The sequence below is a fragment of the Indicator indicator genome, chromosome 16 (assembly GCF_027791375.1).
Source record: "Indicator indicator isolate 239-I01 chromosome 16, UM_Iind_1.1, whole genome shotgun sequence".
NCBI classification, from domain to species: Eukaryota; Metazoa; Chordata; class Aves; order Piciformes; family Indicatoridae; genus Indicator; species Indicator indicator.
The window spans coordinates 1,697,241-1,720,570 of NC_072025.1; the positions used below are offsets into that span (position 1 = coordinate 1,697,241).

Sequence of the window (23,330 nt, forward strand, 5' to 3'; positions counted from 1 at the left end):
GTTCTATGAGGGCACACAGATGACTTAGTCCTTTGGTGCTGTCATCATTACTGAAGTGAAGGAAAAAGCCAGAGTGAGGTGGTGCTGGTAAACCCAGCCTGGAGCAGCTGATCCCTTCTCTGGTGCTCCCAGAAGGGCAGGGCCAGGGCTGGAAAGGCAGAGTGCTGCTGCTGGTGCTTGGCTTTGCAAGGGAACCAGCTGCTGAGGATAGATAGGGTGAAAGCAGAGCTGTCCCCTCTGACACTGTCCTGCTTCAGAAGCCACTCTTACCCCTTGCTCTCCATGGGCTTGTGTCAGTTTTCTCCCGTGACACCTGCTGTCAGCTGCTTGGGAACTCCCTCAAAGGCAAGAAATGAGTTGCAAGCTGCTGGGAGGTGTTTGCAGGCTGGCAGGGAGCATGGTGGCTGCCTTCCATGTGGGCACCCAGCAGATCTCCTCACTGCCTGCACTCAGTGACACCAGGACCTGTGCTCTAGAGCTTCCTGGGGTGTGCTTGCTGCAGGAGTGTTGAGCTCTGGGGACAGATGATCCCCTGCTCACAGAGTCACTGATTGCTTTGGGTGGGAAGGGACCCTCAAAGGTCCTCTGCACTCATAGAATCAGTCAGGGATGGCAGGGACCACAAGGAGCAGCCAGTTCCAACCCCCCTGCCATGGGCAGGGACACCTCACACTACAGCAGGTTGCTCACAGCCACCTCCAGCCTGGCTGCAAAAACCTCCAGGGATGGGGCCCCAACCACCTCCCTGGACAACCCATTCCAGGCTCTCACCACTCTCATGGGGAAGAACTTCTTCCTCACCTCCAGTCTGAATCTCCCCACTTCCAGCTTTGTTCCTTTCCCCCCCAGTCCTATCACTCCCTGATATCCTACAAAGTCCCTCTCCAGCTTTCTTGGAGCCCCCTTCAGATCCTGGAAGGCCACCAGAAGGTCTCCTGGGAGCCTTCTCCTCTCCAGCCTGCACAGCCCCAACTCTCTCAGTCTGTCCTCATAGCAGAGCAGCTCCAGCCCTCTGCTCATCCTCGTGGCCCTTCTCTGGACACCTTCCAGCACCTCCAGATCCTTCCTGGAACAGAGGCTCCAGAACTGTTCCCAGAGCTCCAGGATGTGGTCTCAGCAGAGTGGAGCAGAGGGGGAGAATCCCCTCCCTGGCCCTGCTGGCCACACTTCTCCTGCTGCAGCCCAGGCTCTGCTTGGCTCTCTGGGTTCTCTGCAAGTGCTCACTGCTGGCTCCTGCTGAGCTTCTCCTCCCCCAGCACCCCCAAGTCCCTCTCCTCAGGGCTGCTCTCCAGCCAGTCCCTGCCCAGCCTGGATTTGTGCTTGGGATTGCCTCGACCCAGCTGCAGGACCCTGCCCTTGGTCTTGTTGAACCTCCTGAGGTTGGCTTGTGCCCAGCTCTGCAGCCTGCCCAGGTCCCTCTGGATGGATCCCTTCCATCCAGCCTGTCCAGGTGCCTCTGGATGGATCCCTTCCCTCCAGCCTGTCCAGGTGCCTCTGGATGGATCCCTTCCCTCCAGCCTGTCCAGGTGCCTCTGGATGGATCCCTTCCCTCCAGCCTGTCCAGGTGCCTCTGGATGGATCCCTTCCCTCCAGCCTGTCCAGGTGCCTCTGGATGGATCCCTTCCCTCCAGCCTGTCCAGGTGCCTCTGGATGGATCCCTTCCCTCCAGCCTGTCCAGGTGCCTCTGGATGGATCCCTTCCCTCCAGCCTGTCCAGGTGCCTCTGGATGGATCCCTTCCCTCCAGCCTGTCCAGGTGCCTCTGGATGGATCCCTTCCCTCCAGCCTGTCTGCTGCACCACACAGCTTGGTGTCATCAGCAAACTTGCTGAGGGTGCACTCAATGCCTCTGTCCATGACACCAACAAAGATGTTGAACAAGCCTGGGCCCAGCACTGATCCCTGAGGGACTCCACTTGTCCCTGGCCTCCCCTGGGCCATGGAGCCATTGCCAGCCACTCTTTGGGTGCAGCCATCAAGCCAGTTCTGTATCCATCTGGTGCTCCACCCATCAAACCCATGTGTCTCCAGCTCAGAGACCTGCACTCAGCAGGGACACCTCCAGCTAGAGCAGGCTGCCCAGGGCCACATCCAGTCTGATCTTGAATGTCTCCAGGGATGGAGACCTGTTCCAGTGTCTCCCCACCCTCACTGTGCAACCTCCTGATCCCCTACCTCACTCTGCCCTGCTCCAGTTTCAAACCACTGCCCCTCATCCTATCCCCTATCCCCCCATAGGCCCTTCTGAACAGTCCCTTCCACTGCTTTCCTTGAGGTCCACTTCAGATATTGAAGGCTCCAGGGGGACCTCAGAGCAGCCTTCCAGTACCTGAAGGGCTCCAGGAGAGCTGGGGAGGGACTTTTGCCAAGGGCTGGGAGTGCCAGGCTGAGGGACAATGGCTTTGAGCTGGGAGAGGGGAGACTGAGACTGAGGATGAGGGTTGGGAGACACTGGCACAGGTTGCCCAGGGAGGCTGTGGCTCCCTCCTCCCTGGAGGTGTTCAAAGCCAGCTTGGATGAGGCCTTGAGCAGCCTGGGCTGGTGGGGGGATTGCAACTAGAGGATCTCTAAGGTCCCTTGCAACCCAACCCCTTCTGTGATCCTCTGGGCACAGGGCTGTTGGAAAAGCAAAGCCATCCAGCAGTCACCTGCCCAGTGGTGAGAGGGAACAGGTTTGAACAGACTTTGTCCTTCCCCCTGGCTCTGGCTCTGACATTGCTTTCAGGTGATCTGAGAAAATAAACTTAATTTCAGTCTTTGCTTTTAGTGTTTTGCTTCTCCCCCCCTTGTGCCACCATTGAGCCCCAGATGGTGCCTTGATGTGCTGCATGCAGATGATGCACAGGCAGATGAGGCTGCCCTGGTTGCTGTCTGCAGCAGCTGATCAGTGCTGGGTTTTATGTAGTAATTTGCAGCTGCCAGTTCAGATCTCTGCTGGCTTCACCTGGGCTTCAGGGGGAAGTTTAACCAAGGGCATGAGGCAGACTTTATGCCTGTGCCTTCAAAGCTTAGTTGCAAACAATTCTGCTTCTGCTGTGTTGTGCTCACCCAAAGTGCTTGCCCATCACTTGATTTCCTAGCCAAGAGGGAGCTAAATGAGTGCCTGTGTGTGACTGATGTGTCTGGGCTTTGACTTCTGGGCAGCACCTGCATGTGGTAGCAAGGCAAGGGGAGAAAGAGGAAGGAAGAAGACACCAGAGCATCTTAAAGGAAAAAAAAAAAAAGCCTTGGGGGTGCTGATTGCTGAGCTCCCCAGGCAGCTGTGTGCTGGGCTGCAGCCAGAGGGGTGTGGGCAGCAGGGCAGGGGAGGGGATTCTGTGCCTTTGCTCTGCTGAGACCTCACCTCCAGTCCTGCATCCATGCTGAGACTGCAGTGTGTGGGGTGGTGGTCTTTGTTGTTGGGTGCAGTGGTGGAGTGAATCCACCAGCTTTGGGGTGATGTCCTGCTCCTGGTCATGACAATGAGCAGAGGGCTGGAGGACCTCTCCCGTGAGGACAGGCTGGGAGGGTTGAGGTTGTTCAGCCTGGAGAGGAGGAGACCTTAGAGCTGCATTCAATATCTGAATGGGTCCTAGAGCAGGGCTGGGGAGGGACTGTTGAGAAGGGGCTGTGGGGTTTAGATAGGGACCACAATGGTTTGAAACTGGAGCAGGGCAGAGTTAGGTTGGACGTCAGGAGAAGTTCTGCACAGTGAGGGGTGGGAGAACCTGGAACAGGCTGCCCAGGGAGGTGGTTGCAGCCCCATCCCTAGAGACATTCAAGGTCAGGCTTGATGAGACCCTGAGCAACCTGATCTGATTGGGGGTGTGCCTGCTGACTGCAGGGGGGTTGGACAGGATGACCCTAAAGGGTTCCTTGCAACCCAGTGCATTCTGTGGTTCTGTAATAATACTCCACTGTCTAATGTTCTCTGTTGCTAGTTGCAGTGCTGGGGTGAATCCACAGGCTGCTGGTTCAGTGTCTGATGTTGTTTGTGGTTGGGTGCAGTGCTGGGGTGAATCCACAGGCTGCTGGTTCAGTGTCTGATGCTGTTTGTGGTTGGGTGCAGTGCTGGGGTGAATCCACAGGCTGCTGGTTCAGTGTCTGATGTTGTTTGTGGTTGGGTGCAGTGCTGAGATGAATCCACAGGCTGCTGGTTCAGTGTCTGATGTTGTTTGTGGTTGGGTGCAGTGCTGAGGTGAATCCACAGGCTGCTGGTTCAGTGTCTGATGCTGTTTGTGGTTGGGTGCAGTGCTGAGATGAATCCACAGGCTGCTGGTTCAGTGTCTGATGTTGTTTGTGGTTGGGTGCAGTGCTGGGGTGAATCCACAGGCTGCTGGTTCAGTGTCTGATGCTGTTTGTGGTTGGGTGCAGTGCTGGGGTGAATCCACAGGCTGCTGGTTCAGTGTCTGATGTTGTTTGTGGTTGGGTGCAGTGCTGAGATGAATCCACAGGCTGCTGGTTCAGTGTCTGATGCTGTTTGTGGTTGGGTGCAGTGCTGGGGTGAATCCACAGGCTGCTGGTTCAGTGTCTGATGCTGTTTGTGGTTGGGTGCAGTGCTGAGATGAATCCACAGGCTGCTGGTTCAGTGTCTGATGCTGTTTGTGGTTGGGTGCAGTGCTGAGGTGAATCCACAGGCTGCTGGTTCAGTGTCTGATGCTGTTTGTGGTTGGGTGCAGTGCTGGGGTGAATCCACAGGCTGCTGGTTCAGTGTCTGATGCTGTTTGTGGTTGGGTGCAGTGCTGGGGTGAATCCACAGGCTGCTGGTTCAGTGTCTGATGCTGTTTGTGGTTGGGTGCAGTGCTGAGATGAATCCACAGGCTGCTGGTTCAGTGTCTGATGCTGTTTGTGGTTGGGTGCAGTGCTGAGATGAATCCACAGGCTGCTGGTTCAGTGTCTGATGTTGTTTGTGGTTGGGTGCAGTGCTGAGATGAATCCACAGGCTGCTGGTTCAGTGTCTGATGCTGTTTGTGGTTGGGTGCAGTGCTGGGGTGAATCCACAGGCTGCTGGTTCAGTGTCTGATGCTGTTTGTGGTTGGGTGCAGTGCTGAGATGAATCCACAGGCTGCTGGTTCAGTGTCTGATGCTGTTTGTGGTTGGGTGCAGTGCTGGGGTGAATCCACAGGCTGCTGGTTCAGTGTCTGATGCTGTTTGTGGTTGGGTGCAGTGCTGGGGTGAATCCACAGGCTGCTGGTTCAGTGTCTGATGCTGTTTGTGGTTGGGTGCAGTGCTGAGATGAATCCACAGGCTGCTGGTTCAGTGTCTGATGCTGTTTGTGGTTGGGTGCAGTGCTGAGGTGAATCCACAGGCTGCTGGTTCAGTGTCTGATGCTGTTTGTGGTTGGGTGCAGTGCTGAGATGAATCCACAGGCTGCTGGTTCAGTGTCTGATGCTGTTTGTGGTTGGGTGCAGTGCTGAGATGAATCCACAGGCTGCTGGTTCAGTGTCTGATGCTGTTTGTGGTTGGGTGCAGTGCTGGGGTGAATCCACAGGCTGCTGGTTCAGTGTCTGATGCTGTTTGTGGTTGGGTGCAGTGCTGGGGTGAATCCACAGGCTGCTGGTTCAGTGTCTGATGTTGTTTGTGGTTGGGTGCAGTGCTGAGATGAATCCACAGGCTGCTGGTTCAGTGTCTGATGCTGTTTGTGGTTGGGTGCAGTGCTGGGGTGAATCCACAGGCTGCTGGTTCAGTGTCTGATGCTTGTTTGTGGTTGGGTGCAGTGCTGGGGTGAATCCACAGGCTGCTGGTTCAGTGTCTGATGCTGTTTGTGGTTGGGTGCAGTGCTGAGATGAATCCACAGGCTGCTGGTTCAGTGTCTGATGTTGTTTGTGGTTGGGTGCAGTGCTGGGGTGAATCCACAGGCTGCTGGTTCAGTGTCTGATGTTGTTTGTGGTTGGGTGCAGTGCTGAGATGAATCCACAGGCTGCTGGTTCAGTGTCTGATGCTGTTTGTGGTTGGGTGCAGTGCTGAGGTGAATCCACAGGCTGCTGGTTCAGTGTCTGATGCTGTTTGTGGTTGGGTGCAGTGCTGAGGTGAATCCACAGGCTGCTGGTTCAGTGTCTGATGCTGTTTGTGGTTGGGTGCAGTGCTGGGGTGAATCCACAGGCTGCTGGTTCAGTGTCTGATGTTGTTTGTGGTTGGGTGCAGTGCTGAGGTGAATCCACAGGCTGCTGGTTCAGTGTCTGATGCTGTTTGTGGTTGGGTGCAGTGCTGGGGTGAATCCACAGGCTGCTGGTTCAGTGTCTGATGCTGTTTGTGGTTGGGTGCAGTGCTGAGATGAATCCACAGGCTGCTGGTTCAGTGTCTGATGCTGTGTTTGTGGTTGGGTGCAGTGCTGGGGTGAATCCACAGGCTGCTGGTTCAGTGTCTGATGCTGTTTGTGGTTGGGTGCAGTGCTGAGATGAATCCACAGGCTGCTGGTTCAGTGTCTGATGCTGTTTGTGGTTGGGTGCAGTGCTGAGGTGAATCCACAGGCTGCTGGTTCAGTGTCTGATGCTGTTTGTGGTTGGGTGCAGTGCTGGGGTGAATCCACAGGCTGCTGGTTCAGTGTCTGATGCTGTTTGTGGTTGGGTGCAGTGCTGGGGTGAATCCACAGGCTGCTGGTTCAGTGTCTGATGTTGTTTGTGGTTGGGTGCAGTGCTGAGGTGAATCCACAGGCTGCTGGTTCAGTGTCTGATGCTGTTTGTGGTTGGGTGCAGTGCTGGGATGAATCCACAGGCTGCTGGTTCAGTGTCTGATGCTGTTTGTGGTTGGGTGCAGTGCTGAGATGAATCCACAGGCTGCTGGTTCAGTGTCTGATGCTGTTTGTGGTTGGGTGCAGTGCTGAGGTGAATCCACAGGCTGCTGGTTCAGTGTCTGATGCTGTTTGTGGTTGGGTGCAGTGCTGGGTGAATCCACAGGCTGCTGGTTCAGTGTCTGATGCTGTTTGTGGTTGGGTGCAGTGCTGGGGTGAATCCACAGGCTGCTGGTTCAGTGTCTGATGCTGTTTGTGGTTGGGTGCAGTGCTGAGATGAATCCACAGGCTGCTGGTTCAGTGTCTGATGCTGTTTGTGGTTGGGTGCAGTGCTGAGATGAATCCACAGGCTGCTGGTTCAGTGTCTGATGCTGTTTGTGGTTGGGTGCAGTGCTGAGATGAATCCACAGGCTGCTGGTTCAGTGTCTGATGCTGTTTGTGGTTGGGTGCAGTGCTGAGGTGAATCCACAGGCTGCTGGTTCAGTGTCTGATGCTGTTTGTGGTTGGGTGCAGTGCTGGGGTGAATCCACAGGCTGCTGGTTCAGTGTCTGATGCTGTTTGTGGTTGGGTGCAGTGCTGAGATGAATCCACAGGCTGCTGGTTCAGTGTCTGATGCTGTTTGTGGTTGGGTGCAGTGCTGGGGTGAATCCACAGGCTGCTGGTTCAGTGTCTGATGCTGTTTGTGGTTGGGTGCAGTGCTGAGGTGAATCCACAGGCTGCTGGTTCAGTGTCTGATGTTGTTTGTGGTTGGGTGCAGTGCTGAGGTGAATCCACAGGCTGCTGGTTCAGTGTCTGATGTTGTTTGTGGTTGGGTGCAGTGCTGAGATGAATCCACAGGCTGCTGGTTCAGTGTCTGATGCTGTTTGTGGTTGGGTGCAGTGCTGAGATGAATCCACAGGCTGCTGGTTCAGTGTCTGATGCTGTTTGTGGTTGGGTGCAGTGCTGAGATGAATCCACAGGCTGCTGGTTCAGTGTCTGATGCTGTTTGTGGTTGGGTGCAGTGCTGAGATGAATCCACAGGCTGCTGGTTCAGTGTCTGATGCTGTTTGTGGTTGGGTGCAGTGCTGAGATGAATCCACAGGCTGCTGGTTCAGTGTCTGATGCTGTTTGTGGTTGGGTGCAGTGCTGGGGTGAATCCACAGGCTGCTGGTTCAGTGTCTGATGTTGTTTGTGGTTGGGTGCAGTGCTGAGATGAATCCACAGGCTGCTGGTTCAGTGTCTGATGCTGTTTGTGGTTGGGTGCAGTGCTGGGGTGAATCCACAGGCTGCTGGTTCAGTGTCTGATGCTGTTTGTGGTTGGGTGCAGTGCTGAGGTGAATCCACAGGCTGCTGGTTCAGTGTCTGATGCTGTTTGTGGTTGGGTGCAGTGCTGGGGTGAATCCACAGGCTGCTGGTTCAGTGTCTGATGTTGTTTGTGGTTGGGTGCAGTGCTGAGATGAATCCACAGGCTGCTGGTTCAGTGTCTGATGTTGTTTGTGGTTGGGTGCAGTGCTGAGATGAATCCACAGGCTGCTGGTTCAGTGTCTGATGCTGTTTGTGGTTGGGTGCAGTGCTGGGGTGAATCCACAGGCTGCTGGTTCAGTGTCTGATGCTGTTTGTGGTTGGGTGCAGTGCTGGGGTGAATCCACAGGCTGCTGGTTCAGTGTCTGATGCTGTTTGTGGTTGGGTGCAGTGCTGGGGTGAATCCACAGGCTGCTGGTTCAGTGTCTGATGCTGTTTGTGGTTGGGTGCAGTGCTGGGGTGAATCCACAGGCTGCTGGTTCAGTGTCTGATGTTGTTTGTGGTTGGGTGCAGTGCTGAGATGAATCCACAGGCTGCTGGTTCAGTGTCTGATGCTGTTTGTGGTTGGGTGCAGTGCTGAGATGAATCCACAGGCTGCTGGTTCAGTGTCTGATGCTGTTTGTGGTTGGGTGCAGTGCTGAGGTGAATCCACAGGCTGCTGGTTCAGTGTCTGATGCTGTTTGTGGTTGGGTGCAGTGCTGAGGTGAATCCACAGGCTGCTGGTTCAGTGTCTGATGCTGTTTGTGGTTGGGTGCAGTGCTGGGGTGAATCCACAGGCTGCTGGTTCAGTGTCTGATGCTGTTTGTGGTTGGGTGCAGTGCTGAGATGAATCCACAGGCTGCTGGTTCAGTGTCTGATGCTGTTTGTGGTTGGGTGCAGTGCTGAGATGAATCCACAGGCTGCTGGTTCAGTGTCTGATGCTGTTTGTGGTTGGGTGCAGTGCTGAGATGAATCCACAGGCTGCTGGTTCAGTGTCTGATGCTGTTTGTGGTTGGGTGCAGTGCTGAGGTGAATCCACAGGCTGCTGGTTCAGTGTCTGATGCTGTTTGTGGTTGGGTGCAGTGCTGGGGTGAATCCACAGGCTGCTGGTTCAGTGTCTGATGTTGTTTGTGGTTGGGTGCAGTGCTGAGGTGAATCCACAGGCTGCTGGTTCAGTGTCTGATGCTGTTTGTGGTTGGGTGCAGTGCTGAGATGAATCCACAGGCTGCTGGTTCAGTGTCTGATGCTGTTTGTGGTTGGGTGCAGTGCTGAGATGAATCCACAGGCTGCTGGTTCAGTGTCTGATGTTGTTTGTGGTTGGGTGCAGTGCTGGGGTGAATCCACAGGCTGCTGGTTCAGTGTCTGATGCTGTTTGTGGTTGGGTGCAGTGCTGAGATGAATCCACAGGCTGCTGGTTCAGTGTCTGATGTTGTTTGTGGTTGGGTGCAGTGCTGAGATGAATCCACAGGCTGCTGGTTCAGTGTCTGATGCTGTTTGTGGTTGGGTGCAGTGCTGAGGTGAATCCACAGGCTGCTGGTTCAGTGTCTGATGCTGTTTGTGGTTGGGTGCAGTGCTGGGGTGAATCCACAGGCTGCTGGTTCAGTGTCTGATGCTGTTTGTGGTTGGGTGCAGTGCTGGGGTGAATCCACAGGCTGCTGGTTCAGTGTCTGATGCTGTTTGTGGTTGGGTGCAGTGCTGAGATGAATCCACAGGCTGCTGGTTCAGTGTCTGATGTTGTTTGTGGTTGGGTGCAGTGCTGAGATGAATCCACAGGCTGCTGGTTCAGTGTCTGATGCTGTTTGTGGTTGGGTGCAGTGCTGAGATGAATCCACAGGCTGCTGGTTCAGTGTCTGATGCTGTTTGTGGTTGGGTGCAGTGCTGAGGTGAATCCACAGGCTGCTGGTTCAGTGTCTGATGTTGTTTGTGGTTGGGTGCAGTGCTGGGGTGAATCCACAGGCTGCTGGTTCAGTGTCTGATGCTGTTTGTGGTTGGGTGCAGTGCTGAGATGAATCCACAGGCTGCTGGTTCAGTGTCTGATGTTGTTTGTGGTTGGGTGCAGTGCTGGGGTGAATCCACAGGCTGCTGGTTCAGTGTCTGATGTTGTTTGTGGTTGGGTGCAGTGCTGGGATGAATCCACAGGCTGCTGGTTCAGTGTCTGATGCTGTTTGTGGTTGGGTGCAGTGCTGAGGTGAATCCACAGGCTGCTGGTTCAGTGTCTGATGTTGTTTGTGGTTGGGTGCAGTGCTGAGATGAATCCACAGGCTGCTGGTTCAGTGTCTGATGCTGTTTGTGGTTGGGTGCAGTGCTGGGGTGAATCCACAGGCTGCTGGTTCAGTGTCTGATGCTGTTTGTGGTTGGGTGCAGTGCTGGGTGAATCCACAGCTGCTGGTCATGTCTGATGTTTGTGTTGGTGCAGTGCTGGTGAATCCACAGGCTGCTGGTTCAGTGTCTGATGCTGTTTGTGGTTGGGTGCAGTGCTGAGATGAATCCACAGGCTGCTGGTTCAGTGTCTGATGCTGTTTGTGGTTGGGTGCAGTGCTGAGATGAATCCACAGGCTGCTGGTTCAGTGTCTGATGCTGTTTGTGGTTGGGTGCAGTGCTGGGGTGAATCCACAGGCTGCTGGTTCAGTGTCTGATGCTGTTTGTGGTTGGGTGCAGTGCTGAGATGAATCCACAGGCTGCTGGTTCAGTGTCTGATGCTGTTTGTGGTTGGGTGCAGTGCTGGGATGAATCCACAGGCTGCTGGTTCAGTGTCTGATGCTGTTTGTGGTTGGGTGCAGTGCTGGGGTGAATCCACAGGCTGCTGGTTCAGTGTCTGATGCTGTTTGTGGTTGGGTGCAGTGCTGGGGTGAATCCACAGGCTGCTGGTTCAGTGTCTGATGCTGTTTGTGGTTGGGTGCAGTGCTGAGATGAATCCACAGGCTGCTGGTTCAGTGTCTGATGCTGTTTGTGGTTGGGTGCAGTGCTGAGATGAATCCACAGGCTGCTGGTTCAGTGTCTGATGCTGTTTGTGGTTGGGTGCAGTGCTGGGGTGAATCCACAGGCTGCTGCCCCAGTGTCTCATGCTCTTTTTCTCCTTGCAGTACTTTACTGGCCTAGAGTGTGGACACAAGTTCTGCATGCAGTGCTGGAGTGAATATTTAACTACTAAAATAATGGAGGAAGGCATGGGACAGGTAAAATGTCAACTTCATGACTTAGTTCTGGAAATTCTGTGTTGGAGGGAGGGGGAAAGGGAGAATTCTTCCCTATTAAAGCTTAAAAACCCCCAAAAGACCAAGAAGGAAGCCCCAAGGCTTTGGGGGCATCAGTCTTGGCTGTGGGGGAAGTGGGAGGTGGTGCAGGTATCTGCTCTGGGTGGGAGGAATCCACCCAGGGCACACCTGGGTCGTGGTGCTGGAGCACATGTGCTGGTTTTGCTCTGCCTTGCAGTGCAGTCTGCTGCCTGGGAGCTCTCTGATGCAAAAAGAAGTTCCACACTGTGCCTTTTATGACCTTGTTGGTTTGGTTCTTTTTCAGACCATCTCATGCCCTGCTCATGGCTGTGATATCTTAGTGGATGACAATACAGTTATGTAAGTATGAGGAGCTGCTACCTCTTGGCTTGCCTCTTTCTTGTCCCAGTTGGTTACTCAGATGCTATCCAAATGTCCTGCCTTAAAAAAAAAAACAATCTGCAGGCTGGTTTGAAGGCAACAGAGAGGTCAGACTTGACCTCTCTTACAGTGATACCAGCAGTGAGGGGCTGGAGAACAGGACTGGGGGGAGGAGCAGCTGAGGGAGCTGGGGGTGTTTAGTGTGGAGAAGAGGAGGCTGAGGGAGACCTCATTGCTCTCTACAGCTCCCTGAGAGGAGGCTGCAGTGAGGTGGGGGTTAGACTCTTCTCCCTAGGATCAGGTGATAGAAGGAGAGGAAGTGGTCTGAAATTGTGCCAGGGGAGGGTTAGGTTGTAGAGGAGGAAGAATTTCTTTGCTGCAAGAGTGGTGAGGGATTGGAAGAGGCTGCTCAGGGAGGTGGTGGAATCCCCATCCCTGGAGGTGTTCAAGAAAGGTGTGGCCATGGCACTTGGGGCCATGGTTTAAAGGCCATGGTGGTGCTGGGTTGGGTTGAAGGTTGGATTCAATGATCCTAGAGGTCTTCTCCAACCCAAACCATTCTGTGTTTTTATGTCTCTTACCATTTTGTTTAGCTCTGAAGAACTCATTCCTCAGTATATGGAAGAAAGATTCCTTGATCAGTCTGCTCGGGGTGACAGCAGAATAAACCCCAAGCAGTTTGTCCAAACCCTGTTTTAACTTCTTTGTGCATTTTGCTTCCTTTGATTTCTGTAGGAATTTAGCACTTCCTACCTAGGTCAAGCCCCTGGTTCACCAAGCCTGTAGTGAATGAGTCAGAGGAAAGAAGTTCTCTCTATAGGTGTAGGGTATGGTTTATAGAATGCCAGGGGCTGGAAGGGACCTCCAGAGCTCATCCAGTCCAACCCCCCTGCCAGAGCAGGGGCACCCAAGGCAGGTCACACAGGAACACATCCAGGTGGGGTTGGAATCTCTACAGAGCAGAGACTCCACAACCTCTATGGGTAGCCTGTTCCAGGGCTCCAGCACCCTCACACCAAAGAAGTTTCTCCTTATGGTGAGGTGCAATCTCCTTTGTTCCAGTTTGTACCCATGGTGCCTTGTCCTATCACTGGGCACCACCAGTGCCTGGCACCTTCCTCTTCACACCCACCCCTCAGATATGGATAGCCATTGATCAGATCCCCTCTCAGCCTTCTCTCCAGACTAAGCAGCCCCAGGGCTCTCAGCCTTTCTCCCCAGCAGAGATGATCAAGTTCTCCAATCGTCCTTGCAGCCTCCATTAGACTCTCTCCAACAGATCCCTATCTCTCTTCACCTGGGGAGCCCAAAACAGGACACAGTATTCCAGGTGTGGCCTCACCAGGGCAGAGCAGAGGGGCAGGAGAGCCAAGCAGTGCCTGTAAGGTGTGATGAAGGTGGTCTGGCAGCTGGCACTTGGCTTGTGAAGTTGTCCAGCTGTAGGATGGCTGCTCCTTGCTGGTGGAGCAGTGAATTCCATCAGCTTCCTTCTCCTCTATACTGGGTGATGTTGCTGCTCGAGTAATCCCCTCTGTGATTCTGAGCCTTGCTTAGGTTAATTTTAATTCTTCATGCTCAGAAGTGTCTTAACTAGGGGCTTATTCCCTCACCTTCTTCCTTCCTGCAGCCTGACTCACTCATTGATAGTAATTTGATGGTATCAATTGCTTTCAGACTGGTGACTTTCTGTGCCCTCTGTGTTACTCATCAAGTGTAGGCTGGGTAGGAGTGGAAGGATGAGGAAGTAAATTCTCCCCCTCTACTATGCTCCCCCTCTACTATACCCACCTGCAGCACTGCATCCACTTCAGGGAGCCCCAGCACAAGAAGGACCTGGAGCTGCTGGAGAGGTTCCAGAAGAGGCCACCAAGATGATCAGAGGCTGAGAACCTCCCCTGTGGGACAGGCTGGGAGAGTTGGGGCTGTTCAGCCTGGAGAAGAGAAGGCTCCAGGGAGACCTTAGAGCAACCTTCCAGTACCTGAAGGGCTCCAGGAGAGCTGGGGAGGGACTTTGGACAAGGGCTGGGAGTGCCAGGATGAGGGACAATGGCTTGGAGCTGGGAGAGGGGAGATGGAGATTTGGAGATGAGAAAGAAATTCTTGAGAATGAGGATGGGGAGAGACTGGGACAGGTTGCCCAGGGAGGCCATGGATGCCCCCTCCCTGGAGGTGCTGAAGGGCAGGTTGGATGAGGCCTTGAGCAGCCTGGGCTGGTGGGAGGTGTCCCTGCCCATGGCAGGGGTTGGAACTGGATGAGCTTTGAGGTGCCTTCCAAGCCAACCCCCTCTGTGGTTGTATGAGTGTGTGAAGGTTTCCCTGTGCTGGGGAGAGCTGGGCTGCACTCGGGTGGGTGGGAGTTCAGCTGATGCTGATTGCATCTCTTGAGTGACTCCATTGAGGTGGTTGTTTACTGCAGTCTGAACTCAAGTGGTGATGGTGTACACTCTCAGCAGGACCCTTCTTGAGGGTGTTCTTGATTGCAGCAGTTGGAAAGAGCTGTTCAAGCAGTGGAGGGGAAGCAGAGTGGCTGCAATCAGGGGAGGCTGTGGTGAAGCTGTATCACGCAGAGGGTGGAAGAGGAGGAGAGCAGCCCTGGCTTTGGTTGCTATGGTTTCTGTTGCTACTGCCTGATGCTAGCAGTAGGTCTGAGTGTCCTTAGCTTTGCTTGGTGGCTTTTATAGCACAGAGAGCTGTGATGCTGGGGGTGAACTTGTGACTGGGGGCTTGAATACCTCTGCTGTGAAGAAAGGCTGAGAGCCCTGGGGCTGTTCAGTCTGGAGAGGAGAAGGCTGAGAGGGATCTGATCAATGTCTGTCGAGGGCTTGGGGGTCAGGATGAAGGTGCCAAGCTCTGTTTGGTGGTGCCCAGTGACAGGACAAGGAACCATGGGTACAAAGTGGAACCCAGGAAGTTGCACCTCAACATGAGGAGAAAATTCTTTGTTGTGAGGGTGCTGGAGCCCTGGAGCAGGCTGCCCAAGAGGATGTGGAGCCTCCTGCTCTGGAGACTTCCCAACCCCACCTGGATGCATTCCTGTGTGACCTGCCATAGGTGATGCTGCTTTGGCAGCAGGATTGGGCCTGTAGAGGTCCCTTCCAAGCCCTGCCATTCTGTGTTTCTGCATAAGCTGGAGGGGAAAGCCTCCTATTTTTAAATTTAATAATGGAAATTGCTACTATTTAAAGCATCTTCACCATCCCAGCCCCCATGGATGTGTTCCTGTGTGACCTGCCCTTGGTGAGCCTGCTGTGGCAGTAGGGTTGGACTCGAGGCTCTCAGGAGGTCTCTTCAACCCCTACCATTCTGTGGGTCTATGAAAGTGAAAGCTGATGTTGTGTACACCCTGTGTGATGCTGAGTTTGCATCAGGCTTGGTTTATGCTAAATAGATTTCAAACAACATTCACTCTTCAACTGAAGCTGTGGGACTGCACTGAGACCCAGGTAACATCAGGTCTGCCAAGGTTCTTAACCACACCCCAGTCACTCTGCAGCTTTAGAAAGGCTTTTGCCACAAAGTGTGCATGTGGAATGGAAATGAACTAATGAAATGGTTTGCTCTGCTTCCTGGGCTCCTCTGGAAAGTGTTTGAGAAATCCCCACACCAAGAGATTCACTTCTGGGAACTGCAGGAGCTTGCTGCAAGACCTTGTGGGGTTGGTCTCTTCAGGTGATAGAAGGAGAGGAGGTGGCCTGAAATTGTGCCAGGGGAGGTTAAGGTTGGAGATGAGGAACAATTTCTTTGCTGCAAGAGTAGTCAGGGATTAGAAGAGGCTGTCCAGGGAGGTGGTGGAGTCCCCATCCCTGGAGGTGCCATGGCCCCTGGGGCCATGGTTTGATGGCCATGGTGGTGCTGGGTTGCTGGTTGGACTGGGTGTGCTTAGAGGTCTTTTCCTACCTGAACAATTCTCTGATCTATGATTCTGAATCTAGTATTAGAAGTTAACTACACTCTTTGTGGTGTTAATAATAAATGATCTAAGAGAGAACAGGTAAGTGCACAGAGGTCCCTGCAAGCCTAGAAGGAGCAATCAAACTCCATTTGTCTGCCTTAACTGTGTGGCTCTGGAGAAAATGAGTTTTCTACTACAATAATTTTTCTGTTTCTTCCCTTTCCACAGGCGTCTGATCACAGATTCCAAGGTTAAATTAAAGTACCAGCATTTAATAACCAATAGTTTTGTAGAGGTGAGTGTTTATTTCCAGTTGGGGATGCCTTCTGGGTTGTCTTTGTCTCATGTTTGGACCAAGCCAGAGAAGTGGAGCTTGCTCCTAAGAGCAGAGCAGGGCTTTTGCACAGCCTCTGATCAATGTGACTCCAAGCTGGAGGCTTTGCAGGGCTGATTTTTGCAGCCCTTCTGGCTGTAGCTGTAGCAAAACACTTCAACCTGCAGGGCACAAGGCCTTGGATGACAGCAAGCAGCTGCAGACAGACAAGATCAAAAGCCTTGCTGAAGCTGAGGTAGCATCCACTGGTGTTCCCTCACCTACCCAGACTGGCAGGTGGCCTCCTCTGCCATTGGTTTGACTAGGGGAGAGCAGTGGATGGTGTCCACCTCCACTTCAGCAAGGCCTTTGGTGCTGTCTCCCTTAATATCCTCCCAGGTAAGCTTAGGAAGTGTGGGGTAGCTGAGGGGACAGGAAAGTGGATGAGAACTGCCTGAAGGACAGGGATCAGAGTTGGGATGAGCAGCTCAGCTGGAGGCCTGTAACTCGTGGTGGTCCCCAGGGGTCAGAACTGGATGCAGTCTTGTTCAGCATCTCATCAGCCACCTGGATGAAGGGATGGAGTGGTCCCTCAGCTAGTTTGCTGCTGATACCAAATTTGGGAAGAGGGCAGAGCTGTGCAGACCTGGACAGGCTGCAGGGTTGGGTGGAGGGAACCTCATGAAGCTGGACAAGGGCAAGTGTAGGGTTCTGCTCCTGGGGAGGAATAACACCAGACACCAGTACAGCTGAGGGGGGACCTGATGGAAAGTAGCTGGGAATCCTGATGGACAATAAGTTCCCCATGAGCCAGAAATGTGCCCTTGTGTCCAAGAAGGCCAGTGGTCTTCTGGGGTCTGTGAAGAAGAATGTGGCCAACAGATCAAGGGAGGGTCCCCTGTGCCCTAATGAGGCCACAGCTGGAGGACTGAGTCCAATTCTGGGGTCCCCAGTTCAAGAGAGACAGGGAACTACTGGAGAGGGTTCAGGGGAGGCTACAAAGCTGCTGAGGGGCCTGGAGCAGCTCTGTGAGGAGGAAAGGCTGAGAGCCCTGGGGCTGAGAGCCTGCAGAAGAGCAGCCCCAGAGGGGAGCTGAGCAATGCTCAGCAAGAGCTGAGGGGTAGGGAGCAAGAGGCTGGGGCCAGACTCCATGCCCAATGACAGGATAAGAGGCACTGGGCACAAACCGGAACCCAGAAGGCTCCAGCTGAAACAGGAGGGTGCCGGAGCCCTGGAGCAGGCTGCCCAGAGAGGTTGTGCAGTCTCCTTCTCTGAAGAGCTTCCAAACCCACCTGGCTGTGTTCCTGTGTGGCTTGCCCTAGGTGATCCTGCTTTAGCAGAAGGGTTGCACTGGATGATCTCTCAATGGAACAAAACTAGAAGTGGGGAGATTGAGATTGGATGTTAGGGAGAAGTTTTACACCATGAGGGTGGTGAGAGACTGGCAGAGGTTGCCCAGGGAGGTGGTGGAAGCCTCATCCCTGGAGGGTTTTGCAGCCAGGCTGGATGTGGCTGTGAGCAACCTGCTGTAGTGTGAGGTGTCCCTGCCCATGGCAGGGGGGTTGGGACTGGCTGAGCCTTGAGATCCCTTCCAACCCTGACCATTCTATGATTCTGTGATCTCCAGAGGTCCCTTCTCCCCCTCCACCACTCTGTGCTTCTGTGATTTGACTCTCCTGGGTTCTTTGTTGTGCTTTCTCCCCAGTGTAATCGACTGTTAAAGTGGTGTCCTGCCCCAGACTGCCACCACGTTGTCAAAGTCCAATACCCTGATGCTAAACCTGTGCGCTGCAAGTGTGGACGTCAGTTTTGGTAAGAAGCCAGGAAAAGGAGGGGAGGCTGCTCTGTAGTGACTGCTTTGGGATGTAGCAGGGTGTGTTCTGGGAAGGTTTGAGCTGGGATGTGCTTTAGGTGAGGCCAGGAGCACAGGTGGGGGACACTTGAAATGGTAAGCCAGGATTCGGTAGAGGTAGTTGAAGAGCTGTGTAGATCTCCAGGGAGGTGTTGCTGAGGCACCTTCCCTGTGGGGACAGGCTGAGAGAGCTGGGGATGTTCAGCCTGGAGAAGAGAAGGCTCCAGGGAGACCTTAGAGCAGCCTTCCAGGACCTGAAGTAGGCTCCAGGAGAGCTGGGGAGGGACTTTGGACAAGGGCTTGTAGTGACAGGACGAGGGACAATGGCTTTGAGCTGGGAGAGGCCAGATGAAGACTGGAGGCAAGGAAGAAATTGTTGGCAGTGAGGGTGGGGAGACACTGGAGCAGGTTGTCTGGGGAGGTTGTGGATGTCCCTTCCCTGGAGGTGTTGAAGGCCAGGCTGGATGAGGCCCTGAGCAACCTGGGCTGGTGGGAGGTGTCCTTGCCCACGGCACAGGGGGATTGGAACTGGATGATCTGGAAAGGTCCCTTCCAATCTTTATGGTTCTTGGTCCTCCTTTGACATGGAAGCAGACTGAATTTCACTGAGAGGTGGCCTTCAGCTGAGTGGCTTCAGATCAGGTGAGGTTCTTGGCTGCAGGCACTGTAGGGAACCCACATCTATCAGGATGAACACTGCTGGGAAAGAGCCACTGAGAGCTTTGACAGTCGGGGGCTGCTTTTTTGGATGTGTATCCTGTTTGCTTAGGGTTGGCTTTGGTCCTTCAGCAGAACAACCCAGAAAGAACACTCTGCTGGTGTTACCCTTAGCTCAAGATCAATATCCTCCCCTGCCCTCCTGGCTCATTCTCCCCTTTCTTTTGCTTCCAGCTTTAACTGTGGGGAGAACTGGCACGATCCTGTGAAGTGCAAGGTGAGCACCTCAAAGGGCTTTGCTGAAGGCATGGCTTGAAAGAGTTGGAAGTCAGCTGCAGTGCAAGATGTAGAGGTGCAGCATCCTGCTTTGCTGCTGCTCACACCAAGAAGCACAGCAGCTCACCTCTGCAGATCACAGCCTGGAAAGAATCAATGCAATCCTGGGTGCCTCAGGGTTGGACCTTGTGAAGGAGCAGTGCCCAGGCCAGATGGGGAAATGTCTGGAGGAGGTGGTTACAGCTAGGACCTTCAGAAGAGGATTGAAGGGGCTTCAGGAGTGAATGCTTCACTTCACAGCAAGAACTCCTGCACTGGCTGTTTCTCTAGATGCTCAGTGCTTCAGGCTTTGTGATTTGTTGTGCTGCAGGAATTAACTTGGTCCTGGGACCTGCTGCTGTGCAGTGAACTTGGGAGCTGTTGGTGGAGCTGTCAAAAGCTGTGTTCAAGCCTGGGTTCCTGTGGCCTGTGCAGAGCTCACAGACAGCCACATTTCATGCCTTGGGGACAGAGCAGTCTGCATTCCAAGTGACAAAAAAACCCCAACCAACTTGCCTGGGCAGAGGGGAGGGAAAGCTCTGGTGTGGTTTAGCTGATCCTTGCAGGCTCCATGTGGTCAGTGGATTGCCTAACAAGTGCAGGGAGTCTTTTGCCTTTAGGACTTGGCACTCAGTTCCTAAAGCCCTGTGCTCAGTAAGGTGGAAACAGAGCCAAGCATGAAGTGAGCACTGTGAGCTGAAGGACAAACTTGGTGTGAAGTAAAGCTTCACAGAGGGGCTGCTGGCTGCAGACCCCTCTTACAGTAGCCTTAGGATTTCAGATCCCAGGTGAAGTTTGTGTTGTTCAACTGTATCTGGGCTGCACCTAGAGGAGGAGGCCAGCAGTCAAGGGAGAGGATTCGTCCCTTTTCCTCTGCTCTGGTGAGACCCCACCTCAAATACTGCATCCAGTTCTGGTGTCCCCAGCAGAAGGAGGACACAGAGCTGTTGGAGCCAGTCCAGGGGAGGCCACAAAGATGATCCAAGGGCTGGAGCAGCTCTGCTGTGAGGATAGGCTGAGGGAGCCTGGAGAAGACTCTGGGGGGACCTTAGAGCTGCCTTCCAATAGCTGAAGGGATCCTACAGGAAGGCTGCAGAGGGATTTCTCATGAGAGTGTCTAGAGACAGGCCAAGGGGGAATGGTTTGAAGCTGAGGCAGAGCAGGGTTAGACTGGAGCTGAGGAAGAAGTTCTTCAGTCTGAGGGTGGTGAGACTCTGGAACAGGTTACCCAGGGAGGTTGTGGCTGCCCCTTCCCTGGAGGTGTTGAAGGCCAGGTTGGATGAGGCCTTGAGCACCCTGGGCTAGTTGAGAGGTGTCTCTACCCATGGAAGGGAGGTTGGAATAGATGACTTTTGAGGTCCCTTCCAACCTGAGCCATTCTGTGATCCTATGAACTGAAGAGCTGCAAACTCCTGGCTGGAATGTTTGTGTGGGGTGATTGTGCCTGCTGGGTCAGGAATGGTGCTGCAGCCAAATGAGTTGCTGTTCAGCTTTCCCCTATAATCCCATGTGGTAGTGTGGACCTTGCCTGAGTGTAAGCAGCTGTGTGGGAGCACCTCAAATTCCTCTGTTTGAAAGTAACTCTCTTCTTCCTTCATTTTTCTGGCAGTGGTTAAAGAAATGGATTAAGAAGTGTGATGACGACAGTGAAACTTCTAATTGGATTGCAGCCAACACAAAGGTGAGGGGGGCTGGGGGCTGTGTTCTCTGGAGGCTTCTCAGATGTAAGGAGCATCTTAGCTCTTCTGTGCTGGGATTATTTCTTCTGCTGCACATCAGGAGTTCAGAGCAAGCCTTAAAATCCACAGCACACACTGCAGCACTCTTTATTTGAAGAGCAAATAGGGGCTGCTGCCTCCAATCAGGTGAGGTTCTCCAGGTTAAGTGGAGTTTGCTCTTGTAAGAAAGAGTTAATTGGAGACCCAAAGGAAGCTCAGGTTTGAAGACTTTGGGCTCCTGTCTGGCCCCTGAGCAAATCTGAGTCTTGCTTTGAGTGTGAAAGATGTTCATGCCACCCATGGCTTGGGTTGGTTGTGATAATTTCCATCTGCCTTTAAATCCCCTGGGTTGGCCTCTTGAGGAGTGGCTCATTTCTGCTGGGCAGGGTTCCAGAGAGAGAGAGAAGCTGGCAGAACAGCTGGGAAGATTTTATTATGTAAATACCTGCCTCATGGCTAGCCCACTTTTGCCTGAAACATCAGCATTTGCTCCATTTGGGACAAATGAAACCAAAGGTTGGCATGGTGGCAGGAAAACAAAAGCAGCAGGTGCCAGCAGGAGGGTTAGGAGCAGGCCTGGGTCTCACCACTGCCGAGCCAGGAGGGTGGGAAGAAGGTGGGGAGCAGAGCAGGAGGAAATGGCTGCTTTGTTTTCCTAGCTGTATTGTGTAAGTGGTTAATGGTATTGTTTGCAGCAGGCTGCAGCTTTCTGGGGCTGGCTGCCTGTTTTTCATTCAGCTGGAATGTTTGCATGGTGGTGAAATCAGAAACACACCCAGCAGGCTGCAAGTAGCCCTCACAGCCAGCCTGCAACGCTGCAGCCTCGGCTGCTGCTTTGCTGCTCTGTGGGCTGAGGCTTGTGTGGTCCCTGCTGGGAGGCTGGAGGGTGCTGAGTGAAGTGAGGTTGGCTTTGGCTGAGCTGGGTGTGGTCAGAGGTGACCTGTGGCTCAAGAACTGCAGGAGATTTGCTGAAGCTTTGCTTGGTTTTCAGGTAATGCTCAAGCTAAGCCTGAGGGAGAGCAGCTGAGTAGCTTGGAGAGGCTGAGTGTTAGCAAAGCAGCTTTTAGCCTCGGGTATCAAATATTTGGGAGAACAGAATGGTCACAGCCCTGTTTTGCCTCTGATAAAGCCCTGAGAGTCAGATGAGGAGCTGCTGCCCCTCAGGGGTGTGATCTTGGTCATGGCAAGTGGTAGGACAAGAGGAAATGGCCAGTTGCACCAGGGGAGGTTTAGGTTGGACATTAGAAGAAGCTTCTTCACTGAAAGGGTTCTCAAGGACTAGAACAGACTACCCAGGGAGTAGTCTGGAGATGTTTCCAAGAGGCAGAGATGTGGTGCTGAGGGCCATGGTTCAGCACCAGCCTTGGCAGAGTTAGAGAGTAGTTGAACTCAATCTCAAAGGTCTTCTCCAACCCAAACGACTCTGTGAATCTATGGCCTTAGGACTCTCCACCTTCTTTGGCTTGTGCTGCTGAAGTCCAGGATTTCAGTGGTGTCCTCTGATAGGACAAGGGGCAACAGGCACAAACTGCAACCCAGGAGGTTCCATCTGAACAGGAGAAGAAAATTGTTTGGCATGAGGGTGCTGGAGCCCTGAAGCAGGCTGCAGAGAGCTTATGGAGTCTCCTCTGATGACTTTCAAATCCCACTTGGATGTGTTCCTGTGTGACCTGCTCTGGCAGGGGGTTGGATTGGGTGGTCTCCAGAGGTCCTTTCTAACCCCTACCATTCTGGTTGCTGGGTTCAGTGCCCACTGAAGAGGCTGCAGTGCTGCCGGTGTCTGTGTTATGTAGGACAAACATGACTAAGGTGCCATTAATGCTGGCTTCTGGAGATAGGCAGCTCCTTGTCCCTTTTTTCAGATAGGAAGGTGCCAGTTTCTGCAGCTCACTTTTCCAGAGACTTGAGCATGTGTAGAAATGTTGTCAAGGTGTCATCCTTCTTGGGTGGTGTTCATTTTTTTTTTTTTAACCAGACTTTGTCAGGTAAGAGCCATGCTGAGGGTTGGGCATAACTCAGACTCTGGAATAAGATTATTTTTATGGGAAACACTAATCTAGAGGACAGTGAGGAGGGAAAATGAGCATGGTCAAGCCATGCTGGCATCAGCCCAGCTTATCTATTAGCTCCTGTAGTCTGGTGGCCTCAGCAGAAGAGCTGCTGTCCTTGGACACGACTGTCTAAGCTGCTTCCCCTCATACCGTATGAGATGCTCGTACAGCATGAAAACACGTTGGAGCCCAAGCTGTAGAGCAGCAATGGGAAGAAATACATCAGGATAGTGACACCAGACATCTGAGCAAGCCAACTGTCCTGGAGTCTTACAGCCTCCACCTTGGCTGAATCACCTGAAGGACAACATTACAGCTCTGCTCTGCCCAGACTGCCACTCGATGCAGCTGAGGGGAGGGTTGGCAGGAAAAGTAGCCCACCCCTGCCATCATCTCTCCCTTCTTGTGGCCAGCAGAATGTGGAAGCTTATATCCTGGCCTTCATCCAAAGCAGTGAAACAAGCAGAACAGGGAGAGGATTCTGCCTCTCTGCTCTGCTGAGACCCCACCTGGAGCACAGTGTCCACTGCTGGTGTCCCCAGCACAAGAACGACATAGAACTGCTGGAGGGGGTCCAGAGGAGGCCACAAAGATGATCAGAGGGCTGCAGAACCTCCCCTGTGGGGACAGGCTGGGAGAGTTGGGGCTGTTCAGCCTGGAGAAGTGAAGGCTCCAGGGAGACCTCAGAGCAGCTTCCAGTACCTGAAGTAGGCTCCAGGAGAGCTGGGGAGGGACTTTTGCCAAGGGCTGGGAGTGCCAGGCTGAGGGACAATGACTTTGAGCTGGAAGAGCAGAGATGGAGACTGGAGATGAGGAAAAAATTCTTGGTAGTGAGGGTGGGGAGACACTGGAACAGGTTGCCCAGGGAGGCTGTGGATGCTTCCTCCCTGGAGGTGTTGAAGGCCAGGCTGGATGAGGCCTTGAGCAGCCTGGGCTGGTGGGAGGTGTCCCTGCCTGTGGCACAGGGGG

General features: G+C 53.5%; 1 protein-coding gene across 1 annotated transcript in view; it reads left to right on the forward strand.

Moving 5' to 3' along the window:
• Positions 1–23,330, forward strand: part of ARIH1 (ariadne RBR E3 ubiquitin protein ligase 1) — an 89,054-nt gene that overhangs the window by 49,556 nt on the left and 16,168 nt on the right. Inside the window, exons 4-9 of the mRNA XM_054388391.1 lie at positions 11,051–11,143; positions 11,487–11,542; positions 15,684–15,750; positions 17,474–17,580; positions 18,512–18,554; positions 20,202–20,273. Coding sequence (XP_054244366.1) covers positions 11,051–11,143; positions 11,487–11,542; positions 15,684–15,750; positions 17,474–17,580; positions 18,512–18,554; positions 20,202–20,273 — 438 coding nt within the window. The remainder of the gene's footprint in view (positions 1–11,050; positions 11,144–11,486; positions 11,543–15,683; positions 15,751–17,473; positions 17,581–18,511; positions 18,555–20,201; positions 20,274–23,330) is intronic.